This window comes from Triticum urartu, chromosome 4A (assembly GCF_056163025.1).
Source record: "Triticum urartu cultivar PI428250 chromosome 4A, HENAU_Tu73, whole genome shotgun sequence".
Lineage (NCBI taxonomy): Eukaryota > Viridiplantae > Streptophyta > Magnoliopsida > Poales > Poaceae > Triticum > Triticum urartu.
The window spans coordinates 15,203,625-15,227,560 of record NC_141876.1 but is presented as its reverse complement, the minus strand read 5'-3'; the positions used below and the strand labels follow the sequence as shown (position 1 = coordinate 15,227,560).

Here is a 23,936-nt window from a genome sequence, read left to right as displayed (position 1 = left end):
GACTCAATAATATGCAGGGACGGATATTCTTGGTCTCAAGCACACTACACAGTTCTACAGAACTCTACCTTGGTGACCCCGTATGTCGATGAACACAAGAACAGTCTGCGCTCCAAACACCCGGAGCAGTGCGACGACTGGATTACATGTGAACACATCAGGACTTTCAACAGTTGGTTGGAAACACGTCTCAGAGGTGACAACACTGTTTGTGATGAGTTGTACTTGTTGTCTAGGGGACCATCTTTGACTGTATTGACTTACAAAGGATACGAGATAAATGGGAATACATTTTACACGATCGCCCAAGATCAAAAGAGCACCAACCAAAACAGCGGTGTCCGCTTTGATGTAGCAACCGAGAGCGGAAAGGACACATATTATGGTTACATAGTGGACATATGGGAACTTGACTACGGACCTGATTTTAAGGTCCCTTTGTTTAAGTGCAAATGGGTCAATCTGTTAGGCGGCGGGGTACAGGTAGACCCACAGTACGGAATGACAACAGTGGATCTGAAAAATCTTGGGTACACTGACGAACCGTTCGTCCTAGCCAATGATGTGGCACAGGTTATCTATGTGAAGGACATGTCTACCAAACCGAGAAAAAGAAAAGATAAGGAAGCGAATACATCATACGATGAGCCAAAGCGCCACATAGTTATTTCAGGAAAAAGGGACATCCTGGGAGTGGACGGCAAGACAGACATGTCTGAAGATTATGAAAAGTTTCATGAAATTCCTCCCTTCAATGTCAAGGCTGACCCAAGCATCCTGATAAACAATGAAGATTATCCATGGTTACGGCGCAATAAGCAAATGACACAAGCGAAGAAAAAGTGAAGACTTTCTCCCGCAATAAGCAAATGCTATGTGGGTGAAATTATGATACCATCCCAACTTTCAACTTTTTCAGAGTTCATTTGAAATGCTTTCATGTCTTATGGTTCGAAACTTTGATACTTCGAAAGTGATTGTCCATTTTGTACACGAAGTGCATCAATTTTTTGTCGTAACCCTCTCTACTTTTTGGAACATGCTATGTGGGTGAAATGATGATACCATGCCAACTTTCAACCTTTTCAGAGTTCATTTTGAAATGCTTTCCAATTTCAGAGTCATTTAGCTCAAAGAATGAATTAATAGCAAACAGAATGAACTACAAAACTTTTATGAAAATAAAAACAATCAATTAAAATATTATGTTATGATCAACTAAAATAAAACTATAATATTCCTCAATAGCAAAAAGAATATAATTTGTGTGACCTAAAATCAAACTATAAGTATTTAATTGTAAGTATAAATAAAAAATAAATAGCAAAGAAGAAAAAAATTCTAATTTTATAGTAAAGTTATTCATAAACTAGTGATTCACACAAATTTTTAAAAATTCAAATTTAAACTATTTAAAATTTAAAACTAATGGCACTAACAGAAAGTTTATAATTTTTTTGACCTAAAAGCAAAAAGAAATCACTAAAAAACTGTAAGTATTTAGTTGTAAGTAGAAATAAAAAATAAATAGAAAAAAATTCTAATTTTATAGTAAAGTTATTCATAAACTAGTGATTCACACAAATTTTTAAAAATTCAAATTTAAACTATTTAAAATTTAAAACTAATGGCACTAACAGAAAGTTTATAATTTTTGTGACCTAAAAGCAAAAAGAAATCACTAAAAAACTGTAAGTATTTAGTTGTAAGTAGAAATAAAAAATAAATAGAAAAAAATTCTAATTTTATAGTAAAGTTATTCATAAACTAGTGATTCACACAAATTTTTAAAAATTCAAATTTAAACTATTTAAAATTTAAAACTAATGGCACTAACAGAAAGTTTATAATTTTTGTGACCTAAAAGCAAAAAAAATCACTAAAAAACTATAAGTATTTAGTTTTAAGTAGAAATAAAAAAATAAAAAACCAAAAAAATGTAGAAATAAAAAAGAAAAAACCAAAAAAAAATGCCACCTACTGGACCTCCACGGCCTGAATACGACTAGAAACCCTACATGGGCCAGGATTCAGGCCCGCAGAGGCCCAATAGGCCAACAGGCAGTAGCAGGTTTAGGCCCGAAAGCCTGCATTAGAGAGGAGCTCGAATGGGGAGGCAGAGCAGCGCTTATAAACCAGTGCCGGCGCCCTTCAGCTAGCGATGTGGGACTAAACTTTTGGGCGCGGGGCGCACAAGGGCATTGGTCCCGGTTGGTGGCATCAACCGGGACTAAAGGGGGCATTGGTCCTGGTTCATGGCACCAACCGTGACCAATGCCCCCCTTTAGTCCTGGTTGGTGCCACCAACCGGGACCAAAGGCCGCCGCTTCCCGCCCTTTGGGCTGCTGAAAATTGGCCTTTGGTCCCGGTTCGTGGCACCAACCGGGACCAAAGGGGCGCATTGGTCACGGTTCGTGCCACGAACCGGGACCATTGCTCTGGCTATATATACAACCCTTGCGAAATTTTCGCCAACTGCTCCATTCCCCATCGCCGACGCCGCCAGGCTGCTCGTCCTCCTCGTCGCCGTCGCCGCCGCCGAGCCCTGCCCCTCATCGTCGCCTCCGCCACCGCCGAGCCCTGCCCCGACGCCGTCAGGCTGCTCCACTTCGCCGTCCTCGCCGCCGCCGTCGAGCCCTACCCCGACGCCTTCCCGGCCCGCTCCCACTGTGAGCCACCGTGCCGTTCCCCTCCTCTCCTCCTCTCCCCCCGCCGCGCCCTGCCACCGCCGCCAGCCACGCCCCGACGCCGTTGCCCGCAGTGCTCTTGCCGCGCCCCGACACCGCTGCCCGCCGTGCTCTGCCCGTACGTGCTCCGCTTGCCGCGCCGCCGCTGGTTCGCCGCCGCCGCCCGTCGTGTTCTGCCTCGACGCCGCCGCCTGGCCGCGCTCCGCTTGCCGCGCCGCCGCCCGCCTCTGTTAATTTTTTGGAGATATATGTATGCGTGTGTGTAGTGTATATATATGTGTATGTATGTGTATGTGTGTGCAGTGTATATGTGTGTGCATGCAGATATGTATATGTATGTGTATGTATGTGTATGTATGCATGTGTGTAGTGTATATGTGTATGTATGTATATGTGTGTACTAGATAACTTCGACATGAAGAGGAGAAAAAAAGAAGAGGAAAAAGGAGAAGAAGAGGAGAGGAAGAAAAGGAAGAGGAGAAGAAGAAAGGAATAGAGTAGAAGAAGAAAAAATAGTATATAGAAAGTTACAATTTTAGAAAAGTTTTATATATGCAAAAGTTACAATTTTAGAAAAAGAAGGATAGGAAAGAAGAAAATAAGAAGAGGAAAGAAAGAAGAAGAGGAGAGGAAAAGAAGAGGAGAAATAAATAAGAAGAAGAAAAAAGAAGAAAAAAAAGAGGAGAAGAAGAAAGGAATAGTGGAGACACTATTCCTTTCTTCTTCTCCTCTTTTTTTTCTTCTTTTTTTTCTTCGATCTTCTCCTCTAGCTATTCCTTTCTTCTTCTCCTCTATTGGTCGAGGGTCGGGAACTAGGGTAGAGGGTCGAGGGTCGTTAAGGGGTCAAGGGTCGAGGGTTTCAGGGTCGTTGAGGGTTCGAGGGGTCAAGGATCGCCGAGGGGTCGAGAGAGGTTTCCAAGTGTCAAAGTATTGAAGAAATCCATGCCTTCATCATTAGCCGGAAGTAACCAGGGCATGTTGGTACGAAGTTCTGCAAAGTTGTTTTGGAATGGAGTCCCGGATAGAATAATCCGCCTTTTGGTACCAATTCAGCAAAGGCCTTCCAAATAGCGATATTCGGAAGGCTCTTGCTGAACTTTGTACCAAAAGGCGGATTATCCTATCTGGGAGTCCGTTCTAGAACAACTTTGAAGAGCTTCGTACCATCATGCACATGTTACTTTCGCCTAATGATGAAGACATGGTTTTGTTGAATCCTGAGACACTACGCAACCTCCCGACCCCTCGGCGATCCTATCGAACATGAGAGGAAGAAGAGGATAAAAAAGAAGAGGAAGAAGAAAAAAAGAGGAGAAGAAAGAATAGAGGAGATCTTCTCCTCTATTCTTTCTTCTCCTCTTATTTTTCTTCTTCTTCCTCTTTTTTTTATTGGGAACGAGGGTCGTCGAGGGACATAGATGTAGTGTCGTCGTTGTCGATATATACCCCCTCCCAATAGCTTACTATGATTAGGTAGCTAGTTCTACGTTTGGCACTAATATATCCATCTATCATGTTTGAATAATAATTGCCATGTTGTAAATATTTGTAGAAACTATGGACACCGCCCTAGACGAAGCAACAAAAGAAGCCTTGTTGAGGGACATAATCGCAGAAGGAAGTGATGCCATCTCGTTGTTTCTCAATGAAACCGATGGTCTGGAAGGAGAGGGTGAACAAGCTGGCTACGTTGACCTAATGCCGGTGCAAGAAGAAGAACATGAGGACGGCTCCGGTGACCGAACCGAGTCTGGCCAGGTATATATATTAGTTAAGCCTATGCTGACTAGCTGATTGATGCATTCATTGTTTTGGTATGTACACATATTAATTAAGTCTTTGTTCTTTTTTCTAGCCCTCCGGATCGAGCACAACTTCGGTAAAGAGACGAGGCCCGAAGAAAAAGTTGAGCTCGGATGAAAAGTTTGAGATCATAGCAATCGCGCCCGACGGCCAACCTATTGAACCCCTCCGGACAAAGAGCGCATTTGTTGCTCAGTGCGGGGTTCTGGTTAGGGACAAGATCCCAATAAGCATCCAGCAATGGTTTAAGCCGGCTACAGAAGACCCTGAGGTCTCTTATGTCAATGATATGTAGAAAAATGATCTTTGGACTGAGCTGAAGTCAAATTTCACCCTACCGCCTGAGGATAATCCAGAGAACCCAGTTAAAGAGAAATTAATCAAGTCTTTTGCTCTGAAGAGGATGGCAGAACTATTCAGGAGGTGGACGAAAGAGCTGAATAAGTTTGTCGAAAATAATGAGACACCAGAATTTAAGGGCAGATATGAGAATATCAGAGATCACTGGCCTGCATTTGTGGCCCACAAGACATCGGAAAAGAGTAAGAAGATGTCGGCGACAAACAAGCAAAATGCTGCGAAGAAGAAGCTTCACCATCGCACGGGGTTAGGTGGCTACCTCGTAGCCCGGCCTAAGTGGTCCAAGACTGAGAATGATCTGGTTCATAAAGGGATCGAACCAGAGACAATTAACTGGCCAGACCGTTGCCGGACTTGGTTCTTCGGGGCTGGCGGAACACTGGACCCTGTAACAGGGAAGTGCATTTGGACGAATGATCAAATGGACATACCAGTCAGTAAGCTTAAGCAGTATATCGAAGCAGCGCAGGAAGGGACGTTCTTTCCAGACAGAGAGAACGACGAGCTCACAATGGCCCTCGGGAATCCTGAGCACCCTGGACGGACACGAGGCACGCCAGGCTCCATTCCGTGGAAGGTTGGGTTTCCGGACGCAGGCGGTTACAAATCCCATGAGAGGAGGAAAAAAGTGCAGCAGACCCAAATGCAGGCGCTGCAAGCAAGGGTAGACGCGATAGAGGAACGAGAAGCAAATCGCAGCAAACGTACTGCCGAAGCCTCCCCCGAAGCTACCCCGCCATCTCAGCGCAGAAGCAGCGTGGCTTCCACCGAGCTGCTTCAGCCGGAGCATGCCTTGACGGCTCCTGCCAGCTATCCCGTGGATGCTATAACAGTCTCAAAATTGCCACCTTATGACGCAATGGATGAATTTGAAGGTCAAGGCGGCTGTTGGCTCTGTTTTTCCTACTGAACCCGGCGCAACTTTTCACTGCCGGCCGATTCCAGAAGGATATGCTAGGGTGATGGTGGATGAGATAACGGAGGGATTTGAGGACCTCCAGCTTGACCACCCTACCGGTGAAGGGGAGACTCGGCTGGGGTCTGCTCTGAAGACTCCATGCCTATGGCGGAAGGAGCTCATCAACCTTCCGAACTGGACGCCACCGCCTCCTCCTCCTCCTCCGGCGAGTCAGGGCACTCCGCCTCCACCGCCTCCTCCTCCGGCGAGTGACGATCAGGGCCCTCGGCCGGCTCCTTCTCCGACGCGCGGCGGCACTCCGCCTCCTTCTCCGCCTGCGCCGACGCGCCCGAGCAGCCAGCCTCCTCCTTCTCCGCCTCGTCAGCAAGGGCGGAAGAGACCTGCCGCCGCTCCATCTGCTCCGGCGCGTCGTAGTCCTTCTCCTCCGCCTCTTAAGCAAGTAAAGAAGATAACCGCTACGTCTGCTCGGTCGGTGTCTAGCAGTACAACCAGAGGCGGGAGGACATACAGATTCGGTCCTTCTCTGAAGACTCCAGAGAAGTTACCATACGAGAGGACCCAGGAGGAGAACGCCGAGATCGCGCGAGAAGAAGTGAAGAAATTCTTTGAAGGGGTGAAAGCAAAGAAACATCCACCTCCGGAGGAGAAGGTAGATCGGGTGAAAGTGAAGCGCACTCTGGCTGCCCTGACAAAACCGCCGAAGTCTGATTCACCGAAAGGAAACTATGACCGCATTATTGGAAAGGAATTTGCCGAAGCGGAGCGGTCGGGAAGTACTGTCAGTGATCAAAGGCTGAAAGAATGACGAGCTGGGAAACAAATTGCCCAGCTCGGCGAACAAGCGAAGCAATCGTGCCCCCCGCTCAAGGTGCCTAGCCACAACGTCGATAATGATCCGAGGATGGTGCCCGGTTATAGCAACCTTGCAGATTACCTGCCCGACGAAGTACATTATGAACCCATGGAGATGCAGATACAAAGATACGAGTACGGGAAGCCTCTCGTCAAAGATGAAAGATCTCTATCAACGATGATGCGAAGATTGCATGATTGGTACTTGAAAATCTGCAGAGACTCTGGGGGGAGGAGTACTTTGTATGTGAAAGTTAAAAAGGAGCATGACCTCGTTGGAATTGATCTGTTGCCTGTTCCATTTGAGGAGTTCTATCAGTTTTTCAATCAATTGGCCCTCGATAAAGCAACGGTCACCTGCTACTGTCTGTAAGTAGTACTACTTGTGTCATTAAGTCTCTCTATATAGCTCAGCTCTTTCATTGCATGTATTTATAATTATCCTCACTATATTATGCAGATTGAAGATCGTCGAATTGAAGAAAAGACAAATCGGTGATATTGGGTTCGTTAACACAAATATCATAGATGCAACTCAGGTTAAATTTCATGTCACAGATACCGAGGCCAACTTGCTACGATCGTTGGTAATAAATGAAAACAAAGATATAATACTCTTTCCTTACAACTTCAAGTGAGTGTTACTGTCTTGTGCATATTCGGTTTCCCTTATGTATTAGTCAAGGTTATAGTAATGTAATTGATGAGTTATGCATGCGTGTGCAGTTTCCACTATATTCTCCTAGAGATTAAGCTTGAGCAGGGACTAGTAACTGTCTTAGACTCAAGACAAAAAGATCCCCAGGACAATGCGGACATGACTCAAATGCTCGAGAAGTAAGTTAAATCGATCATTATCCAACATATCAGCAACTTTGTTCATTTCCTGATATATCAAGTAATTGTTTTCTTTGTCTGGCAGGGTTTGGAAAAAATTCACCAAAAAAGTTCCGGGACTCCCGAAGAAGCTGCAATTTAGACACCGAAAGTAAGTACTATAGTAGCATGTTCCGCGCATCTCCTATTGATTCAAGCGCTAGTTTCATCAATACCATTTGGCATTCTTGCTTATCAGTTTGATTGACCTTTATTTCTTGTAAAGTGGTTGTGGCAGGAATAAGGGAATGATTTCTGTGGATACTACATTTGCGAGTCCATCCGCCACACGACCTGTGAGCGGGGCTACTCTGACGAACAATATGAAGTGCGTAATAAACAACATTCACAATTTTATTTTATTACCATCATTTGTGTTGAGTTTCATTCATTTATATATATATATATATGTATTGACCCCCTTCTTCAAATTAGATGTTTCGGAAGCGGGATGAACTCCTTGCACCAGCTCGCATGCGAGCAATTCAAGAGGAATTGGCGGCATTCTTTCTTGACCACGTGATCCCTGAAGACGGAGAATTCTATGTGAACCCTGAGTCCGTATGATTACATTTGTAAGAGATAATTATTGTATATATGTAGCCGGTAGTGTCAGATAGATATACGAGAACTTGTTGTTCGACCAATCTCTCGGAGAAGGAGAGGTGGTCGATATCACTTCTCTCTGTATATATGCATATATGTTCATGACGATCTTCTGTTTCCTTCGTTTGCTTACTAGCTAGCTAGCGTGTCTAGTCCTCTCTATATACGTATGTATAGTACGTAGCGTCGACCAAGCACGGACATAAGAGAGGACACTTCTCTCTATTAATTATAACTAGCTAACACAATATATGAAACACCTAAATTAACCCCGCAAAACCCCCAACCCCCCCCCCTTTCAAAAAAAACAAAAACCCCAGCCACAGAAGTGCTGACGCGTGGATGCCTATTGGTCCCGGTTGGTGCCACCAACCGGGACCAAAGGGTCTCCTGACTGGGCTCTGTGCAATGCCCACGTGGAGTGCCTTTAGTCCCGGTTCTGGATTGAACCGGGACTAAAGAGGGGAGGTATTAGTACCGACACTTTAGTCCCGGTTCCGGAACCGGAACTAAAGGCCCTTACGAACCGGGACTATAGGCCCTTTTTCTACCAGTGGACTATATCCGGAATACATGCCTACATTACATTGATGAATTGGAGCTAGTTCTGTGTCACCCTAGGTTATGACTATTACATGATGAACCGCATCCGGCATAATTCTCCATCACTGATCCATTGCCTACGAGCTTTCCATATATTGTTCTTCGCTTATTTACTTTTCCGTTGCTATTGCTATCATCACTACAAAATACCAAAAACACTACTTTTGCTACTATTACCTTTTGCTACCGTTACCACTACTATCATATTACTTTGCTACTAAATACTTTGCTGCAGATATTAAGTTTCCAGGTGTGGTTGAATTGACAACTCAGCTGCTAATACTTGAGAATATTCTTTGGCTCCCCTTGTGTCGAATCAATAAATTTGGGTTGAATACTCTACCCTCGAAAACTGTTGCGATCCCCTATACTTGTGGGTTATCAGTGGGCCTCAAGCTAGACGTCCTTTTCACATTTTTCTTCTTCTTTCTTCTCTGCTTCTTCTTCCTCTCACCTCCTGCTGATTCCATATCGTCTCCCGCGCTACGAGTTCGCCGGCGTCAAGGGCGTGCCCCCTTGCTGCTTGCACAAGCACCTCCTCCCCCTCCGCTGCAAGCATCTCCTCTCCCCCATGAAACCTAAAAGCTACTCCCCCATGGTGCTGCAACTGACACCATCGACGACCTTTGGGACTGTCATCTCCCTCCCCAGGTGGATGTGCTAATTTGGCACTCAATCCTCCTCATCATACTGTGGAATATTTGGGATTCCAGGAACTCTATGACTTTCAAGCAACAGAATCACCACAACATCTTCGCCCTCAAGCGAATCATCGACGACCTCATACTCTGGACGCACCGGATCAAGAAGCCAGAGCATAAATAGGCCGCCTCCTCATGGCGCTCCTATCTATCATCACGTCTACACATGCTTATGTAATTCACCTTTGTAATCAGACAAACGTTCGGTTACAAAATTGAGAAATGTATTCAGGTGGAGAGCTCCCCCCGGTGATTTTTCAAAAAAAGAAGAAGACGACCAAAATCTGCGGTTAGCCATTGCTCAAAATATTAAAGCTGCATAGGGTGATCGAGCAAGTTACAACCAGCGTCACCAAAAGCTTCAATTGATGGAACCAATTTTTGGGGGTGTTGGCACTAGCAAACACGAAAGCTTCAACCGGCGATGATAAAAGCTTCAACTGGCGACGAGAAAAGCTTCAACCGGCGATGAAATAAGTTCCAACAATAGACAACACAAATTATGGGTGACGAAGAAAGCTGCAACTGTTGGTGACAAAAGCTACATACGGCAATGGAAAAAGCTTCAACCATTCATGTCACAGCTTTGACCTGCGACGGCAGATGCCATTTTTGTTGCATCCATCGTCTTTTTTTGCTATGACCCGCGTTGACATATGCTGCAACCATTCGTGACGACGATCCCAACCTGTGACGGCGGCAACAACATTTTGCTGCATCCATCGCCGTTTTTTCGCCATGACTGGCGTTGATGATTGCTTCGACGGGGGCTCGTCATGGGAGGTGGAGCTGCAAGGATTTTGGGAGGTGGAGCTGTGAGGCTATTGGACAAGTTCTTCCTATGACAGCAACGGACGAATAAGATACATCGACAGCCTCCACGTTTTTTGCAGCGACGACCTTGGGTGTGGGCGCGGCGAGCAGCGGTGCTGCAAGCGGCCGGCGACGGGGTCGTGCGCCGTCGTTTTCTACGAAAGGTGAGCCCCGAGGTGCTACAAGCTAGAGGACACGAGGTGATTTTCATGCGTCTTCTGCCATGCGCGTGGGAAGGAAGCTTCACTCGGGGGAATCATTTTCAGATTGGGGGAAGAAGATAAGGCCTAAACGGTTCAGATGGTGCCAATCCGACGGGTGCTAGGCGACCGGCCGAAATGTTGGGCCGGCACACCGGCGCCCAATACTGCCCCTGTTTGTTTGAGCTTTTGCTTATGCTTTTGTACCTTTTTCACTTTGATCAAAAAACCATAAAAGCTCCTAAGGCCTTGTACAATGAGAGATGCTTAGAGAGATGCTTAGAAAAATAAAGCGGGTTTTTCTGAAGCACCGGTGCCTATTTCTACAGGAGAGACGCTTAGTTAACCGTCTATCCTATACAAATAAGCACCGGTGCTTAAGAAAAGTCTGGTTTATTTCTCTAAGCACCTCCCCTAAGCACCTCCCATTGTACAAGGCCTAAATAGGTGCTTTTATAGCTCTTATGGCTTTTGAAGCTAAATATTGTTATATTGATTCATCAAAAGCCAAAAAAAGCTCTAAAAGCATCTATTTAGGAGCTTTTATGGCTTTTTAGTCAAAGTGGAAAAGCTGCAAAAATAAAAGCAAAAGTCCAAACAAACAGGGCCTAAATAATTTTGGTTAGATATATAGTCCTGCCAAAATTCTCAGAACTGTTTTTAAGGCATTTTGGATTCATTCAATGCAATTTCAGGGTCCTTGCCCTTTATTTAATATTTTCCGAGCCTTTTGAAAATTCCCTTGACTCAATTTCCTTTGAATTTAACATGATGCATGGATAAAGATGCAACTATTTACAAACAATTTATAGAGATGTGACAGCAAGTTGACATGAGGTGGCGGCTTTACTTGTTAAAACATGGCAACTTTGTCATAGTTCGTTTTTTGTCAGAAATATTGTCATGTTTGTCAACCTTGCGTGAACTAAAGTTGTCATAAAAAACGATCGGATGGTCATGCTTAAAATATGAACGTTCATGATTTATCATTTTCGTATTTTTTAAATAAACATGATGAGTTGTCTACATTTTGTTTTACTTTTTTTTACATTTTGTTTTACAATAAATATGAATTTATGCTCCATAATACTCCCTCCTCCGTCCTACTCCCTCCGTTCCGAATTACTTGTCTTAAATTTGTCTAGATACGGAAGTATCTAGTATTAAAATGAGTTTAGATACATCCGTATCTAGACAAATTAAGACAAGTAGTTCAGAACGGAAAGAGTATAATGTAAGATGTTTTTTGACAGTGCACTAATGGGGCGGAGGAAGAAAAAAAGCCATTACTGTATCCGTGTCGACACGGTTGTGCTCGTACAGAGGCCCAAGCCGGCCGTGCGGCCTCCGCACTCGCCATGGCGAGAGCGTGCGTGCCAGACCGACGCCGCCGCCACCCTCGTGGAGGAGCGCTCGTTGCAACGGCCTTCGCCGCAGCCGCCACATGCTGCTGTCGCTGGATGAGCATCACCGCCGCCGCATCGCGCCTCTCGGCAGCACCCAGCAGGAGCAGGTTACTTTTGCCCTTTCCACGGAACGCGCCCAACGTGTTCAGCGATTTGCCTACGCACGGACTGACGCTTGAGATGCTTGGAAGAAGTTGCACCTGAGGCTCAGGTAACTGCAGGACTCGTATATGCTCATTAGAAAAATCCTGAAATTGTCATTTTTCTTAATGGTAGTTTTGGAACCCAACAGATTTTTTTTACAAGGTTTGTGTTTTGTGCAAATAACTCTGCAGCCATACCTACAGTTTATAGTTCCAGAGAAGTGCACAGAACAATTTTATTGCTCCCTCCAATCCACATTAATTGTCGCTGGTTTAATACAAAGTTAACGATTAATATGGATCAGAGGGGTACCAGATTACATTCTCGAATTATTGTCCTACTAGATTATAAGCGGACGAGAAGCCCTACCTGAATATATTTCTCATACCTGCAAAGCAGCAGAAAAATCCCACTGCATAGGGGGGGGGGGGGGGGGGGGGGGTACAAGTGGTAAGGTTTCAGATTACAGGGGAATCAGAGGTTCTAGGTAGGGGATCCAGGCCAGCATGCCTCCCTGTTCGTGAGCTTCAGTCTACTGTCCTGGTACAATTGACTATGAAAGTAGCCTTAAAGACGATCAGAATATTCTATCACAACAACCCCCTAATTGGATCATCTTTATTAAAAGAAAACCACTTGGGGTCCTTTATTTTTTGCATGAAAAATACCACTTTGAATGATCTCATCAGTTAACCATACTCTGATTTGCATCAAATGATCTCTTGAAGTTGTGGGGGCATAACCAGCTCATCCGCCCACACCAAAGAACTTATTTAATTTTGTCTCAAATTCTTCTCTTGGTTTGAAGTTGGCTGCTAAGTACAGAGAATAGGCGGAAGTAAAACCATATATACAATGATAAAAATTGAAGTTTCAGTTTATTATCTATCATTCTGATGGATAATGCTGTGCGCCATCCACAGATACTGCATAGAAGCCATCTTTGTTGTGATATGATAGGAAAGTCAATAAGCTTCTGTCCAGTGTTCACCATTTTGTGTCAAGAAGTTGTCTTCTCTCTATGCCTCATGGAGTAGTGCACAAATTGCGCCAGATTCAGTAAGCTAAGAGCAGCCATCATCCAGAAGAAATAGTCCAAGTGCCCTTCATTCAGATTATCCGGGATCCATCCAGGCGCACCACCGTGCTTCGTGGCCACCGCAACAACACTAAATACGAGTGCGTTGAAGTAAGCCGCGGACGCAACTGCAAGCTGCGAGAATGCTGCACAAAGGCTCTTCATGGTGTAAGGGGCCTCATCGTAGAAGAACTCCACCATTCCGATTCCTGTGAAAACCCCAGCTGTACCTTGCATTACATATGCAGGAACTTGCCACAGAATGCTCACTGGCACAGGCACATTCTGGTCTGCCAGGCCACTGGCTTGCGCGATGGCCAGCCTTTTCATCTCAAGCATTGCTGAGTACACCATGGTCAGCATGGACAGTGCAAAGCCAATTCCAAGGCGCTGCGTCTGCGAGAAGCCCTTCGCCTTGCCGGTATAACGCCGCACGAGTGGCACTAGCACGGATTCGTAGATGAAAACCCCAATAAGGACGCTGAACACGCTGACAATAGAGAGGGAGGCAGGTGGGATTGCGAACTGGCCGACGTGGTTGTCCATGACCATCCCCTGCTCGATAAATGTCGATGCGCTCTGCCCAGCGACTGAGTAGAAGATCACGAACGACGCCCAGACGGGTAACATCCGTAGCAGTATCTTCAGCTCCTCAACTTGGGTTACTGTGCAGAGACTCCATGAACACATCGGCAACGCCGTGCATGTCTTGTCTAACGGGGGCAGCACCGGCAGCCTTGTCTAGAAACCTGAAGAATGCAATCACATAATTATAACTTATATATAAGAGGGCGAGTTAGTAGCAGTAGGTGGCAAAGTGGCTTTGTTACCTATTCCATTAGGAACCGCAGATTTTTTAGTCCATCACATTCATGCATTTACCATACATGTGACTGTATTAATACTTTTGAAAGGTGTTTTATTTGCTCGGAGTTCCCGTTTGATACCCGATAAAGCGGTCTCGCACTTTAAGTTTACTCATAGATGCAGTTTCTAGATATCGTTTTGTAGCAAATTTTCTGACGAAAATGCCTTTTGGAGCTCGGCCTCCATGGAGGCCGGTTTTTGAAAAACACAAAATTCATGAAAATTCATATTTTTACAATTCAAAAAAATCTGAAAAAAATTACAGATATACATGGAGGCATAACACACATGTGTGTAAATTTTTAGGACGAAATACGTTGAAATGAAGGCTGTGCAAAAAAGACAAATCTGAGGCTTTTTAACACATGTTACTATTCATCCTCAAAGTTCAGAAATTTGTCTTTTTTGTGTAGGTCGCATTTCGAAGTATTTCATCTTGAATTTTTACATGCACATACATTTCATCCGTGTATAGTTGCATATTTATTTTCAGAATTTTTTGAAGTCAAAAAGTTTGAATTTTGATTTTTTCAAAAATAAAGGGCTCCATGGTGCTCGGTCACCAAAACACCCTACTCATTTTCTGATATCTTTTGTGCTTGCAAAAAAGATGTCACACCTCACAATTGCACAAAAAGATGTCATAGCTCAATGAAATAACTTGTTTCTAAATGTCAAATTTAGACTATGGATTGATTTTAGTAATGCAATAATTGAAGTACCTGAATTGATTCGTATGCTGAATATTGTGACTTGATTCAGGTGCTGATGACGAACTGGTCGGCTCGTACAAGGACGATATATCATCTGGCAGTTGCACATGCCACTTCCTGATGGCCGCAACGAGCACCTGACAGATGCTCGTGAATGGGCTTGCTCTCAGTTTCCTGAACCTGTACACTCTGGAGCCACCAACAAACACTGCTAGGCCCAAGGCCATGAGCACCGTTGGGATCGCGAAACTGAGCCCCCACCAACCATTGTCCTGCAGCCAAACAAGCAGTGTGCTCGACAGAAGGGAGCCGAGATTGAGCAGGAAGTAGTACCAGTTGAAGAAGGAGCCCTTCTTCTCCAGCTCTGTCAGGTCCCCGCTGTCGAACTGGTCGGCGCCGAAGGCCGACGCGCAGGGTTTGATGCCAGCGCTCCCAAGCCCGGCAAGATAAAGTCCTAGGTACACCACCACAGCATGATGAACATCACCATGGTAGTAGGATGTCGGGACTGATGCTGAGACCGTGAGCACGAGCATCCCCTGTCAAATTTGCAGTGTTGAGAGTCGCAATTATCATTACAGAGATCTGGTGGGTTAGCCGTGCTGTGCTAGCCGTACTTACAATGGTGTAGACCGGAAGGGAAACAACCATCGTCCAGTATCTTCCCAGATATGTGTCAGCCAAGAAGGCCCCAATAAGTGGCGCGAGGAAGCATGCGCCAACCCAGGCAGAGACATCCCGCGCGGCGGCGACCTTGCTTTCGTGGAGCACCGTGGTGAGGTAGGTCACCAAGTTGGACGCGATTGCAAAGAAGGCGACGCATTCGCAAAACTCGACGCCTGAGATGCGTTGAGGGGGTCAGCAGCAAAAAGAGAAGAAGAGAAAAAACAGGAGCAGTTTGCATGAGTGAATCGCTCTTGTCTGGTACCTAAAATCATGTAGCACGCCCTCCAATTGCCTGTGTTGTGCTTCAGAGCAGGCTGATTGTTGATGTCAACAGATCCATCGCTGGTGTATTCTGAACCTACATCCTACATCACAGTACCAGGACATCCAGTTTGGAAAATTGAAAGTGTAAATCTCTCGCGGAGGACTGACAAGGAGTAAGAGAAGAAGAGAAGTGGAGTGTAAGACAGTATACCTGATTAAGCAGCGGTTGCAGATGTAGCAGGGGCCTCTCCTCGTCTGCTGCTGCTTCCATGTCTGCTTATAAGATGGAGCAGAAGGAGGGTCGAGGAAAGGAGCTCGGCATCGCCTAAAAGTTACCTGCATGTGCTCTTGTCTACTTTTGGTCTGAAGACTGGTAGGTTGCTTCCAAATCAGTGGTAGGGTCACTAAGATATATGGTAAAAAGGTGGCAAGTTCATTCCAAATCAAGGGATCGCGTGTGTTGTGACTGCATTTTCTTTTCTGGTGAGTGAACTATGATTGAAGGGTCGATTTTAGCTACAGACCACAGTGGTGTCTCCATTCGCCTACATCAGGACCCATGCCCATGACATACCCCCCCCCCCCCCCCTCTCTCTCACTCACTCATTAGCAACAGTGTTATTCTCCAACTTTTGTACTCCTTCCGTTCCGAATTACTTGTCGCAAGTATCGATGTATCTATATGTATTTTAGTTCTAAATACATCCATTTCTGCGACGAGTAATTTGGAACGGAGGGAGTAGGAGGCTAGGAGGTAAATTTGTTTTTCTTTGATTCTGTTCAACACCAGTATATATGTGGACCTAACAATTTTTTATTTTTTTACTTTTGAAATCACAAGGAGCAGACACACACCGTTGCAAAGACAATCAATGGCGCTGGTGGTGGCCTGAGGAACCAGTTACTATGAGTCTCTGACTATTGATTGATTATGTCGGAGGGATGGTTAAAATAAAGAGATGCGACGAAAATTTGAAAGGTGGAGGGATGGCGATGGTGGTGTCCATATGCACATAGGGCCCACAAGACGTTCCCACCTGCAGCACGCAGCCAACTCTTTTCTGCCCACTATTGCCTCAGGTATTTGCATTTATAAGAGATATATGACTACATAGGATAGGAACACGTGTGCAGGCTTAACAACACTCATCAGAATTATCAAACCACCCTCTAAACTTGGAATTAGGGAGTGATAAACAACAGATGTGATGCTGTCCTGTCCTACTCCTTCCAACACCTTTAGGCTCATCAGTTAATTCCATCTTTTACTCCATAATTTTACAGTAATTACTACCCATTGAGAAGAGCATATATGCAACCTATGAAATTTATTAGAGCATCTACAGCCGGAAGAGGTTTTGTAGCACCGGGGTGCTCCAGCCCCTATATGAATGTTAAGTTGAAAAAAATACCAAGAAAAGAAAAGGGGATTTAGGGATATCAAACTTGGGTCTCCAATCTACTTTCGTGTGAAATTTCATGAAAAGAATACCAGAAAACATATTTGTGGCAAAAAAGACGAAAAATTGCTATGTATAGAAGAAGCTGTTTGGATGGATTTTAGTCCGAGCTGTATTTCCTTAAACAGAGTCACACGTGTCTGTTGGGTTAATGTTCAACCGAGCTAGTATAACAATCGGAGGCATGAGGCGCACCACGTGCCCGGTCCATACTCCCGCAAACATCCTCTAACTTTGCATTCGGTTTATGGGAATTCGGACACGAGAACGCATCCGACATTTTACACCACTTTGGATAGTAAAAAAACGTCCCGATGCGTCCGTTCAAACGGTTGTGGGTGTTTTATGGCACCACCATGGAGATTCCCTAAGAGCATCTACAGCCGGGTGCCCCAAACCTGCTTCTAACACCCGGGCGGACAAGCCGGTTATTGATCGGCCACGAAATTTCGATCCAGACGGGCGCCTTAAACGAGCCTCAAACGCCCGGGCCAGTCCTGTCAGTTTTCTGTTTAAATAGTCTAAACGATCATCAACTGAAACTGGTAGTTTCTAGGGACAGATTAAGAAATTTTCGGTAGTTTTCGGTCAAATTTTTAAAAGTGGTAGTTATGTGGGACGCCGACCCCTAAACTGGTAGTTTTTTTTTGTCAAACACTCCAGAAATTTTTGATAGTTTTCGGTCAAACATTTTGCAAAAACGTCATCCTAGTTTGAAAATTACGCGCAGATACAATACGTTCTTAGATGTCATCGGATATGAGATCCAATGGCTCTCGGATGCCCGTATCACGGTAGCACCTAAGAGCCGGTAGCACCAGATATTTTCCCCTCGATCTTACTACATCCAACTGTACGTGTCGGGTTCATTCGAAACCTCACTGCAATTGCCTCCGTCGTGAATGAGTCAAAGCAAAGATCAATCTTTTCATTTGCAGCTGCAATGAACTTTTCATGATGGTCTCGTATGACTGCTCCAACCGTCCCTCGAGCGTGTCCACATCAAAACCCGCATCAATGTTTACCTTAACGTAGTCATATCTTTGTTTCAACCAAGCGGCTGATCTCACTTCGGCCTTAGGACTGTATGAGATAATATAGTTAGCTGCCAAACATCTCACTGCCATATTAATTTCAGTAGCATTTCGTGTTTCTTCTCTGTGTGTCAACTTACAGTGCTCATACCACTAGTAGTAGGCTGTCGTCGGTGTCGCCATTGTTTCTTTCAACTTTGGTAGCCCAAGCAAGCACTTGGACATCTTGCTCAGGAACGCACAACAGATGCTCCAAAGTCACTTCACCTGCCTTGTCGACTAGCAAGGCCTTTTTGACGATCTCATCGATCCCAAGGAGCTTCCAAACCTCCACGTCAGCCTTGCATTCAAACAGTAGGTGTCTTGTTGTATTCGGGCCAAGTTGCACGCAGGACGGCTCGGGTTTATCTTCAAATGTTTGTTCGTCAAAATAGCACGACAGAGAATAGTGCTATGGAGCGCCGTCCGAATGAAGATTTTAAACTTGGCTGGACAGGTTAAGTTCCAAACTGAGTCCCACGTGTCTGTTGGGTTAATGTTCAACAGAGCTAGTATAACGATCAGAGGCACGAGGCGCACCACGTGCCCGCTCCATCCTCCCGCAAACCTCCTCTAAATTTGCATTAGGTTTGCGTGAATTCCCAGATTTACGGAGCCGTTTTGAACAGTAAAAAACGTCCAGATACGTCAGTTGAAAGGCTTGCGGGTGTTTTATGGCACGGCCGTGGAGATGCCCTTTGCTCGCCCCGGCCGACTGCCCTGCCTTGCCTGCCAAACGAGCGCATGCAAAGTCTCAGGGCTGTGTGGACCTTTCTTGGCCACGCATGCATCGCAGCAACAACGACCAACGCTTTTCTAGATATATCCATTTCTGCGACGAGTAATTTGAAACGGAGGGAGTAGTACGAGAGTCCAAGTTCACCACCCATGCATGCTTCTTCTTCAGCGAACCAGTCACTTGAGACTTGACCTGCACACACACTTGATTCAGATTTTCAGGCATGCATGCGCGCACTGACCAGACGACGCATGAGTAAGCTGCACGTGGTGCATAGTGGATACGTACAGGTGGCGGTCGTGGCCCCAATTCTTTGACCCCATGCATTCAGTTTTGTGCCCAGCTCGGACAAAGCTACACCAACCAGAGTTGACAATGTGCAGCGTCTGGTCCGGTGTGTGACGCAACAGCTGCGATTTGGGACTCGGCGAGGGGAGACCTTGCTGTGAAAATGTTTGGCACAAACGTATTTGGCTACAGGTCAAATCAAGTCGGCGCGACGCGACTCTTCATCTTCTTGTTCCTGTATACTCCCTCCGTTTCTAAATATTTGTCTTTCTAGACATTTCAAATGACTACCACATACGGATGTATGTAGACATATTTTAGAATGTAGATTCAATTTTTTTTCGTATGTAGTTATTTGTTGAAATGTCTAGAAAGACAAATATTTATGAACGGAGGGAGTAGTATATATATCCTCGATCAACTCCTCACTGCCTCAATGCTTGACTTGTTTGCTTAAAGTTTGACTGCTGCTCCGGCCGTACGTACTAGTAGTCTAGTACTACGTAACCGTATCGAATCCATGCATGCATGCATGCATGCTCTCACAGTTTGCTGCACTAGCTAGCACTAGAATTCGATTTTTAGATCGTGTGTGTGTCTGGCAGCGGCATGCATGCAATGCACCATCGCATCGTTGTTTCCCTGGAAAACTCCGGAACGCCGCCACTCTTTCAGACAAGACAAGCTAGCCAACCTCGGACACTCCGTTCCCACGAACGAGATGTACTAAGCTACCTGGCGAGAGTTAACAATGGCATGCACCAGATGAAATTTACGTAAAGTACGTAATTTCCTGCACTAAACTCTATCGTTGTCTGCTGCGGTAAGCAAACAGGCGAGAGTCGCCGATCGAGAAGCTAACTAACTAATGAGAGAATGGCGCACGCGAAATACAGTATATATATGGTTGAGACTTGAGATATCGAATTAAACTAATTAGCCAGACGTTTAATCAGATCAACATGTGAAACTCCGAAGACGTACGTAGACGATCGAGCTGGGCCAGTTCGATCATGTCTTCAAAAGCAATGTCTCTACGTAAGTACGGGATACATACGCGTCTCAATTTTCCGTTCTACGTTCACATTTTTGTCCGCAAAAAAGAGGCTACATAGCCTGGCCTTGCTTCCATATATAGCATATCGTCTCTGTTGTAAGCTACTACAGCTAGCCAGTGACACGGACTCAAAGGAGTGAAGCACGTACGCTCCTCACTCGGACTCAGATCAGAGTACGTACGTCATGCATGCATGCACATTGGTGCAAGCAAAATCAAACAGAGATCTCGAGAGGCTGACAGTGTAAGCACCAGCATGAAGGTTAAGATCGAGAGCTCCAAGATCGTCAAGCCGCTGTACGAGGACGGCGAGGCGCCGGCGCGTGCGCAGTGGGTGCCGCTTTCCGTGTTCGACAAGGTGACGTACGGGGAGCACGTCGCCATCATCTTCGCGTTCCGGCCGCCGAACCCGCCCAACAGCGAGGTCGAGCTGGGCCTGGCCAAGGCGCTCGCCGTGTACCAGGAGTGGGCCGGGCAGATCGGCGACGGTCCCGACGGGCGCCGGTCGGTGCTTCTGAACGACGCCGGGGCGCGCTTTGTGGAGGCCAAGGTGGACGCGCCCATGGCGGTGTCCGTGCCGTCCGGGCCGTCGCCTGAGGTGAGGCGGCTGCACCCGAGGATCGACGACGGCCCTGTGGAGCTGGTGCAGGTGCAGCTGACTCGCTTCTCCTGTGGGTCGCTGGCCGTGGGCTTCGCGGGGCACCACCAGATCGCCGACGGGCAGGCCACGGCCAACTTCCTGGCGGCGTGGGGCCTCGCTACGCGGCAGCTCCCGGTGTCGCCGCTCCCGGTCTGCGACCGCGGCACCCGGTTCGCGCCGCGCGAGCCGCCGCTCGTGGAGTTCCCGCACCGGGAGGTGGAGTACAGGGCGCCGGCACCAAACACGATGGACGAGAAGGAGGAGATCGGCTTTGGCGCGGCGGGGCACGACAAGGTGAAGGTGCACATGATGCACCTGAGCAAGGATTTCGTGGCGCGGCTCAAGGCGCGGGCCTCGTCGGGGCTCCCGCCGTCGAGGCGCGGCTACACGACGTTCCAGAGCGTGGTGGCGCACCTCTGGCGCGCGATCACCGCGGCGCGCGGCCTGGGCGCCGACGTGACGACCAAGGTCCGCATCTCCGTGAACGGCCGGATGCGCATGCGCCCGCCCATGCCGCGCGACTACTTCGGCAACGTGGTCCTGTGGGCGTTCCCGCGCACGGACGCCGGCGACCTCGTGTCCCGGCCGGTGGGCCACGCGGCGGAGCTCGTCTACCGCGCCGTGGCGGACGTGGACGACGCCTACTTCCGGTCCTTCGTGGACCTTGCCTCCTCCGGCGTCGTGGAGGCTGAGGGGCTGGTCTCGACGGCGGACAGCGAGCAGGCGGTGCTGTGCCCGGACCTGGAGGTGGACGCGTGGCTGGGGATCAACTTCCACGGCCTGAATTTCGGCGGCGGCGGGCCCTTCCGCGTCATGCCGACGTACTACCCCATGGAGGGCAGCCTGTTCCTGGTGCCGTCCACCCTGGGCGACGGCAGCATGGAGGCCTACGTGGCCCTCTTCGACGACCACCTTGCGGAGTTCAAGAGGATATGCCACAAGATCGATTAGCTTGCAAGCAGGTCACGAAACTTAATAATCATAGAAATACAAGGGGCCTAATTATGCAACAGAATATGTATTTCGGTGATCAATCCCTGTACTTGCTCACTAGCTATGTGGTGCCGCTATAGTTTAACGATTTGGATATCAAACGACCTCTAAATGCGATGAAATTTGACAAACGGTCTATCTACAATATATTAAGACCACACGTCAACTTTCAACCCATTTCGAAGACGTTTTATTCCCACTTAAAAAATAATTATTAGGCGATGCCGCAGGCACGTGCAAATGTGGATGGTCTCAGAACGGGCAACAACGTCAACGGGGGAGAACCGGCAACTATGAACGTATCCAAGGGGGAGAACCGACAACTATGATCGTATCCTCCGGAGACACACCTCGACACACCCACCGACGATGCTGCAAGCACCACCGAAACGAGGACTAGACGGGGAGAATTTTATTCCATCTTCAGGGAGCCGCCGCCGTCCCTTTTTTTTGAATAGGACACAAACCCTAACAAAACTTGAAGAAATATCTAAAAATGGAGCCCCTCTCACGGCAAGGGCCGGGATCCACTCTGCTCTTATGGCCCTAATTAAGGCCACCGGAGATAGACGAACTGACGGCGGCGCCGACAGGAGGCAAGGAAACCTTAACTTTTTAGGGAAGACGGCAGCTATAGGTTGCTTCTTGACGAGTTCCGGTGAATCCTAACTGATCATGACGCAAAATTCGTTCTGATTAGCTAGGTAATCTAGTACGTACTTACCAGCTGGGTAGTGCAAACTGTGAGATGAAGAGTAGAACCAAAGCAGCAGTCAAACTTTAAGCAAAGCAAGTCAGGCACTTAGGTAGTGAGGCCTAGCTACAGCTAGCTAGTGGACTATAGAGGAGCAATAGATGAAGAGTCGCGTCACGCCGACTTGATTTGACCCGTAGCCAAATACGTACGCATGCAAACATTTCCAGCGCAAACGCATGCAATCTCGTCCGGCCGCCGTAGCCAAGTCATCTGGAGCTCGCTCAAGTCCAAAGCCAGGCGCATGCAGTCTCGTGGATCGTGTGCTGGTGAAATCGTGACAGGACATGCATGCAGCGGCCGCTAGCCGAGTCCCAAATCGCAGCTGTTGCGTCACACACCGGACCAGACGCTGCTCACGTTCACCATTCATCAACCTAGCTAGTAGCTAGGTGCATCGTCAACTCGAGTTGGTGTAGCTTAATTTGTCCGAGCTAGGCACAAAACTGCACGCACGGTGTCAAACCGGTACGTGGCTCTCCTCGTAAGTGGTCTGGTCAGTCCGCGCATGCCTGAAAAATCTGAAATGAGTGTGTGTGCAAGTCAAGTCTCAAGTCACTGGTTGGCTGAAGAAGAGGTAGGGGTGAACTTGAACTCTGCAGGTACGTATCATTGGTCCTTATTGCTGCGATGCGTGGCCAAGAAAGGTCCACAGCTGTCAGACTTTGCATGCATGCATTTGGCACGCATGGCAGGCCGGACCAGCAAAGAGAACCTAGGGCATCTTCAACGCCGATGCGTGGCCAAGAAAAGTCCACAGCCCTCAGACCGGGTGTTGGGTCTGGCCGAGGTTCCTTCCTCCTTAGCTTCCTTGGATTCCTCCGCCTTCTTCACGTTGCGTGCGAGACCGATACATTTGAAATGACACATCACAGAGATTCCTCGTTGTTGCTCGGTGGCCAACTTCGTAAGAAGGTTGGTTTCTGCAAAGAGCTTGGTGGTAAAATCAAAGAGGGTATCCATCTTACTGTAGAGACTATTCACCTTGGCTTCGAGATCTTTGCTCATCATCCAATAAAAATCAATCTCTGGACCAATTGTATTTGCACATGGTTTGGAGACTTTCTCAAGTTCATTGATCTTTTCCTTGATCTCATCAGGCGTTGTCATTTCCGTCTCGGGGTCGCGTGGTCCCATCCCCCGTGCAAAGGAGAGGAGGAGGCGCTCGCGGCCTGTCACAAGGCCCGATCCAAGGCGCGGCATGCAAAATCTGTGCCACCCTTGATCGGCCTGCCCAATAGAAGAAGGTGGGTAGGATGAGATGCGGCCACGCACGCTTCTATGCCAACGAGAAAGCCAAGATCGTCAGTGCCACACCAGTCGCCTCTTGGGCCCCAGCTGCTCCAGCCGACACCGAGTTTGCCCACTCTGATG

At 47.1% G+C, this 23,936-nt stretch overlaps 1 protein-coding gene and 1 pseudogene across 2 annotated transcripts; one reads left to right on the top strand and one right to left on the bottom strand.

Moving 5' to 3' along the window:
* Positions 1-12,674: 12,674 nt before the first annotated feature.
* LOC125550279 (protein NRT1/ PTR FAMILY 8.3-like) lies at positions 12,675-16,111 on the bottom strand (annotated as a pseudogene). The gene is made up of 5 exons (XR_015600105.1): positions 15,770-16,111; positions 15,557-15,659; positions 15,250-15,467; positions 14,638-15,167; positions 12,675-13,797 (listed from the first exon to the last, which is right to left on the bottom strand). The product of XR_015600105.1 is annotated as a protein NRT1/ PTR FAMILY 8.3-like (transcript).
* Positions 16,112-20,302: 4,191 nt separating this feature from the next.
* On the top strand, positions 20,303-21,876 carry LOC125554519 (agmatine coumaroyltransferase-2-like). Its single transcript, XM_048718050.2, has one exon. The coding sequence runs from the start codon at positions 20,369-20,371 to the stop codon at positions 21,764-21,766; it is 1,398 nt and encodes a 465-aa protein (XP_048574007.2). The 5' UTR covers positions 20,303-20,368; the 3' UTR covers positions 21,767-21,876.
* Positions 21,877-23,936: the final 2,060 nt, after the last annotated feature.